General features: G+C 40.7%; 1 protein-coding gene across 11 annotated transcripts in view; it reads left to right on the plus strand.

Moving 5' to 3' along the window:
* The window catches only part of LOC111324646 (uncharacterized), a 21,986-nt gene extending 14,666 nt beyond the window's left edge, over positions 1-7,320 (plus strand). For all 11 annotated transcript variants that reach the window (XM_088731765.1, XM_088731757.1, XM_088731766.1 and 8 more), the window contains 7 exons: positions 1,127-1,293; positions 1,861-2,079; positions 2,832-2,964; positions 3,498-3,796; positions 4,632-4,822; positions 5,380-5,666; positions 6,531-7,320. In XM_088731765.1, the coding sequence (XP_088587891.1) occupies positions 1,127-1,293; positions 1,861-2,079; positions 2,832-2,964; positions 3,498-3,796; positions 4,632-4,822; positions 5,380-5,666; positions 6,531-6,696 (1,462 nt within the window). In that variant the 3' untranslated portion in view covers positions 6,697-7,320. The remainder of the gene's footprint in view (positions 1-1,126; positions 1,294-1,860; positions 2,080-2,831; positions 2,965-3,497; positions 3,797-4,631; positions 4,823-5,379; positions 5,667-6,530) is intronic.
* The last annotated feature ends 3,790 nt before the right edge of the window (positions 7,321-11,110 follow it).

The following is an 11,110-nucleotide window of genomic DNA, read 5'->3' on the forward strand; positions in this document are numbered from 1 at the left end:
TGCAAGAGGGTATCGCGCTTCATACATTCCTCATACAACACACCTAGTCGGCATATTTCGGACAATATCGACGACAACCTTCCCAAACAAGTGAAAATGTGTGAAATGTAGACTTTCGTGTTCTCGATTTGACGTCACATTAGCCGCTAGAGCCATTCCCCTTTAAACTCGGTCGTGGGGCAAGATGGCGGCCGATTTTCCATATTTTGACTGGGCACAGAAAATTAAATATTTGAGCAAATTAAAAGATTTTTGCACAGAAATACTCCAAAAAATAAGCTTATTTCGTTAAGTGAAAAAAAATTTTAGGTTTAGGTGCACTTTAACCTTAAAAAGCTTTTCCCAGCTTGGTCAGCCATATTGACCAAAATGACACAGGACAAATAGATAATTTTCTTATACCAACGAGCAAGAAGTGTAAAAGATTTCTGGGTTGCATCAGTTGAATTGAGAGGAAAATGGAGGCCCAATAGACTGGAACTCTGGATGAAGAGATATGGGTTCGACGACTGCATGGATCATCATGTCCAGTCTTTGTGAATGACACTTGACCCTTACATTACCTCTCTCCATTCAGGAGTGCATAAATGAGAACCAGAAAACTGTCACGGAGACCTGGCAAAGTTAACAAATGGTAGAGTTTGCTAAGAACTCAAGAAGCTAGGGTCGCTCTCGGATATCGCCTCGCACGACTCTTACGCTTCTATGGTGCATGGCGACCTTCCGCGTGCATCCATAACTCAATAGTGTAGCGGTGGTGTTTACCATTTGTTTTGTAACATATCATTAATATATAAATTGTAGCAATAGTTCCCTTTCATTTAACATGGAAAGTTCATGTGACCAGAAAAAGAAAGCGCGCGGAAACTAGTCCTTACATTTGCTCGCGTTAGCAGCTTATACTCATCGGAAAATGGTGGACACTGAATTGACCAATCAGATCGCGCGCTTTACTCTGATCATATTATAATGCTAAAGGTAACCCCTCAATGGTTTGTCATCCCGTCCAGCGGTGGTTAAAATACTCCTAATGCACCATGCTCCTTGAATTGGAATAAGCACAGAAAATTAAGTGGGACCCTCTGTCTTGTAAGCGTATTTCCCTTTCTTATCTATTGAATTGCAGGCTATTACAGCGAAAGAAGTTTCTGGAAGTCCCTTGGTTAAATCTCCTTTCAGCTGCCTGGGTTCAGTTTATGGTTCATGACTGGTTTGACCACGGAACGCCAGTTACTGAAAATAAGATCAAAATTCCTCTGCAATATAACGACCCACTGTATTCAAGAATGAAAGGTTAGAGTAATCATATTTTGATTGGTGGGTTAATTACTTTTACATGCTGTAAATATTATAGAATAAAGTTTCAATTTTCAATCAATGAAGGCTACCGCATTGTAATTCACTTAGAAAGCGTCAATTCCTTATGTCTAACGAGAGCTAATTCTCAATACCTCTATGCGATTTCAGATTTTGCATCCTTGATCTACTTTTGGTGCCCCTTCCCTCAATTTTGGAAACAATTAACAATTAAAACTGCAGAAAAAATAAGGTCAAAACTTGTAGAAGGAGTCTATCCCGTAAGTTATTTTACTTATGCCTAGAGATATCCTTTCACCAAGGAAAATTATTGCAAATGTTTCTCAGAGATCAAAAATGGCTGAGCAGATATACCCATCCCTCCAAAGTAGCGATAGCGCGCGACGTCGAACTTCCTTCTAATGGCATTCATTTCAGATCGTTCTTTCTTTGTAAGAACTGGAACCAAAGAAACTAAGAGACCCCACGGCGTTCTCAATAGTCTCTCAGATTTACCTGACCCTTGTAAGTGGACATCAATGAAAATATTTCCCGCTCTTTCAGTCATGAAAGTTCTTCGAACGAAGCCGGACTCATGCAGAGAACATACTGACCCACCTATTTATCAAAATGACGTCACTCACTGGTGGGACGGCTCACAGTTGTACGGCAGTGATACAGAAACGCATGCACGGGTCCGTTCTTTTGCTGGCGGAAAGCTTAATGTTGATGATGGCAGTGGTCTTCTACCTCTGGATCCTAAAACCAACATTGATGTCACTGGTAAGACCCTGGTTATCCATCACGATCGACATTCGTTATTGACGTGCCTCATGAAAAATGTTTTTACGTGAGCTAAACTTCCCGAAACGATAAGATCATCATTTGAGTCGCTCCTTATTTGTTACTCGCCTCTTCCTTGTTAGTTAAAATGCATTACAAAGCAAAACTAATCAACCAGTTTAGACGAGCCAGATATGTGACTAACAGAACTCTGCAGCTGGTAATAATTTCCGCTAAGGTTATCGAAACGTCAGTTACTAGTGCAGAGTAGCACCTTCTTTGGAATGCTCTCACCTGAACGATCAGACTATACGATCAGGACAACTTACTGTTCTATCATGCAACTGAAAACGTTTTCCCATCAACAAAACAGGAAAGCCAAACAGGATAAGTGAAACGACGGCTTAATTTCCTTATTCGTTTTAGGTGGCATCACCTAAAAGCATTTAGTCGTCAAGCTTCTCTGAAAATTTCCAGCGCTTTTCAGAGAGAGGTGTGGCGAGGGAAAAGTGTTTCGTAGAAGAAAACAACGCAATTTACCATGGCGAGAACTCATGACAGACTTTTAACGTCTTGATGGTAGGAAGAAAATGATAAACGACAGCAATGGCTGAAAGGGTTCTGTCTAACAATAGGTTCGGGGCTCAAGCAACTCTTTTCGGTATTCCATCCTGCGGAGAACGTGACACGCCCCTGGGATGTGAGCAACTTGTCTCGTGTGTAGTTTTTACCTAATTGTTTTATGTTCTCAGGATTCTCCAAAAACTGGTGGGTTGGATTAAGTATCCTACACAACTTGTTCACAAGGGAGCACAACCGAATCTGCGATATGCTTTTCAAAAACCATCCTAGCTGGACAGATGATCAACTTTTCCAAACAGCCAGGTACTGCCATATGAACTTCGCAACCAATAAATGATTCTTATTATAACGATGAAATCACAACAAAAGGAAGTCGAACCTAGAGTGTTTTATTCTAGTGGCGGAGAGTTACTGTACATATTTAGAGGGGAAGGGGACGGGGGGGGGTTGGGTTAAACAATACCGATAATACAACATACGAAGTATGCAATGGAAGCTATGCTGAGGAGAGGAGCAGACACAACACAACCAGTCAGGTCACGAACAAGCTCCTTCCCTTCCCCCCTATCCTGTGATAGAGAACTGTACCTCCCCCCATCCCTCTTTCTCTGAAAAAAAATATAGTGGCTCAGTCTCACTTGTTGTGAGTCTCTAGTGTTAGGGCGACAATAAAGTAAACTTCATCACTCATCATTTTGATCGATAGCCTGTACGAATTTCTCTTTTTTTTTAACTTGAAAACCTAATTGTTTTCTTTTACTTCATTATCGAATCGTTTAGTCTTGTCGTCTTTCGTTTTTTGACATCAGGAGTGACATTAACATCTTCTGTAACAGGCTCATCAACACGGCGCAGATAGTTAGAATCCACACTTTGGAATGGACCGGTGCAATACTGAATACGGACTTCATCAACGAGTCGCTGATAGCCCAATGGTACGGTAAAGTAAGTCCACGAGTTGCGAAGATATTGCAGAACATGAATATTTCTATCGGCGCAAACAGTTTTCCAACGCACATGAATAACCCACCGGATTACAGAGGGGTTCCTTTCTCTTTGACGGAAGAATTCGTGTCTGTATACAGAATGCACTCGCTGTTACCGGATACAATTGCCATCCGTCAGATGAGTACAGGTGAGTACAGTCGAACCTCGATTATCCGGACTCGTCGGGACCTCGGTAAATAGTCCAGATAATCGAGAGTCCGGATAATCGAAAATATGAATATTGATGAGATAGAAATGTAAACAAAAGGTATACAGCAAAGAAAACATCATTTTAACTGTGATATCTACACAGCCTGTATGTATTTACAGATAACGCCTCGGGATATATCTTTCTCGTCGCACTTGCGAAGTTTGAAAAGCGCACAGGATAATACACTGTTTCAGCAGTCTTTTGAAAGGATTATTTGGCTTTTTGCGACTCTTAGTTTTCAAGATCACAACTAATTAATATTCCTGAAAAAATTGGGACCAGAGGAGAAAGCCCGGATAATCGAATAGTCCGGATAATCGAGGTTTGACTATAGTTCATTCTGGTATGTCACTTCAGGGACCAGGTCTATATTTATCGCCTAGTGGGTCGGAGGATTTTGGGGGGTTCATTAGGTTTTCAGGGGGAGACAGAGGGGGGAAAAGTCGCCTTTAACGGAGTAGAAAGGGGGAATATAGAAAGCTGACTACCAATAAGGAGGAATCATTAGAATATAACAGAGCCTTAAAGAGAGATCAGGTAAATTTTATTGTATATTGTGGCACGACCAAAATCTTCTGAACCCATCCCCCCTCCCCCCTCCCCTCGCGGACCGAAGCTGCCACAGCTGGGAACAACCAACTTCATTCTAGAATTAATCAAAGGCCGGCTTAATTTTCGAAACGTCAATATCTCAAATGGTAAGAAGTAAGTCAGTCTGTTTAGCTCCAAGTTTTTAAGAACTGCATTGTTTTTATTCCTACTTTTGTTTTAGGTGCTTATAATGGAAAAAAATACAATCTTCCCAGATATTCTTTCGACCACGCCCGAAGGGTGTTCGACGATAACCCATTAGATGATGTTCTGTTCACTTTTGGAGTGGAGAAGTCAGGTCAACTGGTGCTGCATAACTATCCAACAACACTCATGAATCTGAAGTTACCAAAACACCAAAAAAGCGGACGGGTAACACAACAAATCCTTTGTTTGTTTTTTTTTTGTTTGTTAACCTGATCGAAATAGTCCGAATCAACAAAAACACTAAAGACTAGGTGACGGGTAACTTATGAAAGCGTTTGTTTGTTTGTTTGTTTGTTTGTTTGTTTACTTGACCGGAATAGTCAAAAGAAACCTACACAGGATCTTTCTTTCACTATATGAAATTGAAGCCCGGCTGGAAAAGCCGATTAGAATTTCAGAAAAGCATTTTGTCATAGGTTGCTTTGCTAATCATTAAAAGTGGACATTTCTGTCTGTTCACTATTTTAAGCCTTACAGTTGTACGAGTGACCAGTCTTTAATTAAATAAGTATTGAAAACATTGACGCCAAATAGGTGCTGGGGAGTTATTCCTCATATCCAGCACCTTTTGTAACATAAAAAGAATTGTACGAGATGTTCCCTCTTCTAAATTATGTGGGAATACGACTTTAAATTGAGACAACTATTTGATGAGAAGATTCTTTTTTCGTTTCGTCTTTGTAAAGAAGTTCACTTTTTGACTTTTTCCCCCCTTCTTTTAGCTCGTCGACTTAGCAACCATTGACATTTTGAGGGACCGCGAGAGAGGAGTCCCACGGTACAACCAGTTCAGACGATTGCTGAACCTCACTACACCAGACACATTCGAAAAACTTACAAATGACTCCGTAACTGCCGCAGAACTTAGACAGGCCTACAACAATAACATTGAAGATGTCGACCTTTTGATTGGTTCTTTAGCCGAAGCGCGCCCTGACGGATTTGGGTTTGGGGACACCCCGTTTCAACTTTTCCTGTGTATGGCTAACCGTCGTTTGAAAACCGACAGGTATGTGTTGCCCGCAGGCGCAACTCTATGGAAAACGTTAGCAAAATGTCCTTACCACATACAATAGCCCTAGCGCGGGAGGCTAGGTTATCAGAGGATAGTCACGACTACCAGGGCAAGGGTTTGTAAATTGTAAAGAACCACGCTGACCGCTACCAGGGGAAGTGAGGGAGGCAAAACTGAAATGCGGTTGCACCGAAATCCGTCGAACTGACTACAAGGTGAATGAAAACGCGATTTTAAACGGGAAGACCGAAATGCATCCATTGCAATGCATCTATTAACGCGCAGGCCCACAAGCCGGAATGTTTAGTACTTAGCTCTTCCTGCGCGCCGGTCTAATATGTATGCGGTGAGATTAGTTTCGTTAGTATTTTTCGCGAGTCGATCATTTACATCTCTCCACTTTCATGGCTTTCTACATGGAAATTCTCGACGAATGTATACAACAGAGAACCCTTACCTTAAGCAAAAAAAAAAAAAAAAATACTTCGACACCAAAAGAAACTCTTCGCCACAGAAAAATCAATCGACGGAAGAATTATCTTTCTATACCACACCAAAATTTCCAGCTCAGGCTGAGTTTCAAGATGCTAAGTTTCACTCACGGGTTTTTGAAGTGAGATAATTGATCTGATGTATTCCAATTTTCGCGTATTTTTAATTGATTTAAAATGAAAGAGGTACTGACGAATTGTAAAGCATTTTCGTATGACAGCTATTTTGAATAGCGAGTTTCTGATCTTCTGAGCGATTTTCGTAACAGAAAATTAAAGACGAACTTTCCTTTAACGAGGTCGTTTTTAATTTGTAAGTTGGTCAGAGTTTCATTTGTTGCCTAAAACAATCTTTTCTCTCCACCAGGTTTTTGACCATTGATTACAAAGAAGAGTATTACACTAAAGAGGGGCTGGATTGGGTTGAATCATCCACAATGAAAAGTGTACTGCTACGAAACTTTCCTGAAGTGAAAGGTCTAGACAAAGCTATGAAGAATATTACGAACGCGTTTTACGTTTGGAGTACATAACGAAAAGCAGTTTTCTTCTTTAAAACTAGCCAGATTTCTTAGCTTTGTATTAATCTGTAACTTTATTAATCTATTATCGCTTTGAAGTCATGCATTTTCCTTACAATATTAACTGTCTCATCTATTGAGCATGCAATGAGATTAGGTCGGCAAAACCTATCAGTTACTATGAGGGGCATAATCATGGTTTATTATGTGGCTGTGTCTCACAAGGACTGGGAACTATCGAATTCACGAATTTGATTGGCTAAAATCAATATTGAAAGCAGTCTAGATTTTCCAATCTAGACCGGCATCTAGACCGGTCTAGAAAAAAAAAGGTACAAAAAATATAAAAATTGGCATATAAGACACAGCCATATCAAAAACATCTTATTAACCGAGCTAGGTCGGTCTGTATGGGAGAATCTTGACCTCGGTCGCTGGTACAGACCTCACTCCGTTCGGTCTGTACTGGCGACCTCGGTCAAGATTCTCCCATACAGACCTTCCGCTCGGTTAATAAGAACTAAGTACCACCCAATTCTCGTAGGGTGCATTTACTAAAAATGGGGCCATTTAGGTTATATATATTGGTAGTGTAAAGGTTGAAATCGAAGGATAATAAATGCTGTTATTATGGTGTATGTTCTAACGTTCGTTATGACTAAGACAAAAACAAAATGTTGCTTCCAATGCAAACCCTGTCTGTGGCATAGTTTAGTTATTAGCGAGTTTCAACCAAGAATTAGGGATGTTCGATGAAGTTCACTCATATCCAAAATATGTAATAATTATTGGCTGAAGGTGAATTGTTATTAGAGAGATTCAGCACTATGTTTACGTGAAACGGCAAACATCAACTTGCCCTTTCACGTTTGACGTAAAATGGCGTGAAACTTGTCGCTCTAGCTTCGCGTAAGCTCACTGCATGGTGTCTTTGAAGGTGCCCTTGTACGACTTACAAGGAATAGCTTTGGTGCCCTTTATCTGGCAATAACTTACTCTGTGAGAGAAAAAGCGAAGCTTAAACTTACGTACATGGGCAAACGCGGAACAGGTTACTTCACGTATGATGCACGATCCTCGCAGTAGAGAGCGCTATTTATGCAATAGCGAAAATCAGACCTGAAAAAAAAAATTTTTTTTGGTCTGATTTTCGCTATTGCATAAATAGCGCTCTCTACTGCGAGGATCGTGCGTCATACGTACCTCTAACCGAAGTTCAAAATATACGAACTTCACATATTCATCGTAACAGGTTACTTTCACGCAAAAACGGAAAGTACAACCGGCGAACGTGAAAAAATGGCGAGAAAAACAAGGTCACGTGGTCACTCTTGCTGTTCACATTTCACGTAAACTCGGTGCTAAATCTCTCTGATCTCAATTGTTGCTCGAGACGAAGTCAAGGAGATTATTCCACAATACTCTCTGGGCCCGTGGAGAATAACAGGACGTTGGAGAAAGATTGTTCAAGTAATTTTCAGATTTACTGCATTTTCTTTAATTTTACCTGTTTCCTCTCTAAAGACAGAGAGGACTCGTGCGAAAGCCATTTTAAAAATAACCGCTTCAGCGTTCTGACCACCACGTGCGGGGCGATAAAAGCGAGATATGACATTCTTCTCCGCGAATCAAAGCGCGCGCATCCCTCAGTACCACCAAGGCAATTATACCTCCTTGAAGTATTACTCCACTGGGACGTTGTAACATATTTGTATACACGCCGATGAAACCTTGTCTGAAGACCTTGGAATCCTTATACAGTGCTGTGCACGAGTTCAAACTACCTAAACCCTAAGTCCAAACTGATTATCATAGCGCTCATTGAGTCGTGTATTTGAGAACTAACAGAGGAGAGATATTAACCAATGCTGGCAACAGTATTTCATGTATGCTTTACATTCATCGCTGAAGGTAGCAATAAGCTTGCGACTTAAAAAATTATATAGGTGTGAGAAAAGATATCTGTTCGTCTTAGCAACTAAAGAAGTTTGCGTAGGAAACTGACCCCCATCAGTGGCTGGAGAGCATTGCTATCCCTTCTGGTTTCTAGTAAACCCAAGAGGAATTGCACTTATGGGTGAGCTGCAATATGAGGAATTTCAAAAATTAAACCTGAAAAAATTCAAGCTTCGACGGGAATTTTTTCAGGTTTCATTTCTGCAATTGCTCATCAGTCAATTGCGTGCTTGGTTGCCGAGCCACTAAACAGGAGTGAGACTGAGGGTAACCTTAATATGATGCAAACGTTGCTGCTTTTCAAATGTAAATTACTTTGTTATCATGCTAGCTAAATACTGGTCTCTATCACAACCAGGTCATCTACAGGCTCACTACAAATCAAAGGCTTGGCAACTAACTACACAACTGTAAAATGGCCTTTCGCTGCTGACTTGACTTTCATCCACAGGTCAAATAAACTTTATGTTTTAAACTAAGAGTGAAATGTCTCACCGAATATCATATCACAGTTACCTGGGCAGGTCTTGAACCTGTTCCTTTCGTTCTCCGGAGTCCAATGCACAACCTCTTGGATCACTGATATAGTGTACCTAGCTTAAATTGATCACGCGTGAATCTGTAGGGTTGTATCTTTAGTCATTTATTTACATCATACTGAAATGTACTGGAAACAATAAAGGAAGATAAACTCAAAGAAGCTGTACGAACATACAACAGTCGTTTACCGTTCATTGATATCGAAGACTTAATGCAATCGATTTCGCTTTCTTCTCGTTCCAATACCCCTCGGGCAGTTGTCTTTTAAAAGTCCTCAAGACCAAGATTAATAAGCTTTACTCATAAGCCACAACCTAAAGTTTCTATCTCGGTATCTAAATTGGCCCCGAAAAGAGAAAAACGAAAAAGCTTGAAAGTCTACATTTTCTATGGGGTTACTACTTTCAGCGTTTTCCTCATTCCATCGAACTAAAAGTACGAAAAAATAATCCTTTAAGAACGATTTCCAATATCAACACTGGCAATTGAAAGCTAAATACTTTTTTACCCATTTAATATCTAGACAATTCTAGCTAATTATCATTTCATTAACACTCGTTTACTGACGCCAAATTACAAAATCATTCTTCAACTTAAACAAGAAGGCGCGCTATATAAGGAAGTCTTCCCTGGGAAGATCAAGGCTCATTTGTCACTCACCGTTGACGTGTGTGGGTCAAATTTAAATGCTGGTAGACGAACAAAAGGAGCTAATGAGATATCCATTGTTTACTTCCACCAGCATGGTGGCATGAGGTAACGTGCGAACCCCCTACTTCGATCTCAAATTTACCGCCACAAATAAACTCAGCTTCCATTGAAGAAAGGAAATACAAATCTCAAAAATTCTTGTATTGTGATGAAGACATAAAACAATTTTGAGGAATGTGCCCGCTGTTCACTGCTTTGGAGTAGCTGCATCCTCGGAGACCCAGGGGCTGTGGGTCGACTTCAAGTTAGGGCATGAAGAGAACCTGGGGACATTGTCTTACAAGACTAGTTCCAAACGGTCGCAGTCGTTCTGCCATCTGATTGGTGCCAGAAAATCTTTGTGTTTTTCTGCCCAATCAGAGTGAAGCGTGCTTTAGAGTCCTTTCGTGTGTTTTAACTCGGACATATACTAGAAGCTCAGTTGCTCGCTATGTTTGTTTGGACCGTGCAACGGAGATTTGCTTGAGGTGAAAAGTTCCAGTCTCGGCACACAATGTAAGAGAAATCGATCAGATTGTCCGCGAAAATCTTACCGGAAATTATACTGAATACTTTCGCAGGTATCCCTAGAGAACGTGTTTTAAAGTTTGCGAGTCATTGATATGTCGCTTTAAACGTTAAACGAGATTTAAGCTTAAATCTTTCTAGATTTTTTGCATAATTTGCTGTGGCTGAAACTTTGCCAATCCCGTGAAGTTATTTCGTCGCACGGGCCACGCAGGTATGTCGAGCAACTGGCGCTTTCGCCTACGTAGCTTTCTGCTTTCTGTGCGCGCCAAAATCTAATCTTAGTAGTAAAGTCGTTCACAATACGGCCAAAGTTGCAGAGAACGTTAAGTTCGCGGACGACCTCCAGCAAATGCTAAGAGAAAGCTTAGCTGTGTTTCCGGTTAGCTAATTAAAATCTGAACAAAAACTTATTAACGAGAACATCGTGGGAAGGAGAGGTGTTTTCGGGCAGTTACCGAAGGGGTTTGGAAAGAGTTAAATCTTTCAACTGTTGTCTAGAGTGTTGAAATTCTCGAGCTAGGAAGGCCACGGATTCTCTTCTAGTCCCTTGGTCATTGTCATTTCACCTCTTCTGTCGATTGTTGAGGACAAAGGTAAACACATTTGATCATTGGGAATCGATCCGATGCTGTTTTCAATGGGAAAAACAAAACCAAAGACCAAGAAATATTGGATGGAAAGGGCGGGTTTGCTTTATTGCAATTGTCAG

The sequence above is a fragment of the Stylophora pistillata genome, chromosome 1, assembly GCF_964205215.1.
Source record: "Stylophora pistillata chromosome 1, jaStyPist1.2, whole genome shotgun sequence".
NCBI classification, from domain to species: Eukaryota; Metazoa; Cnidaria; class Anthozoa; order Scleractinia; family Pocilloporidae; genus Stylophora; species Stylophora pistillata.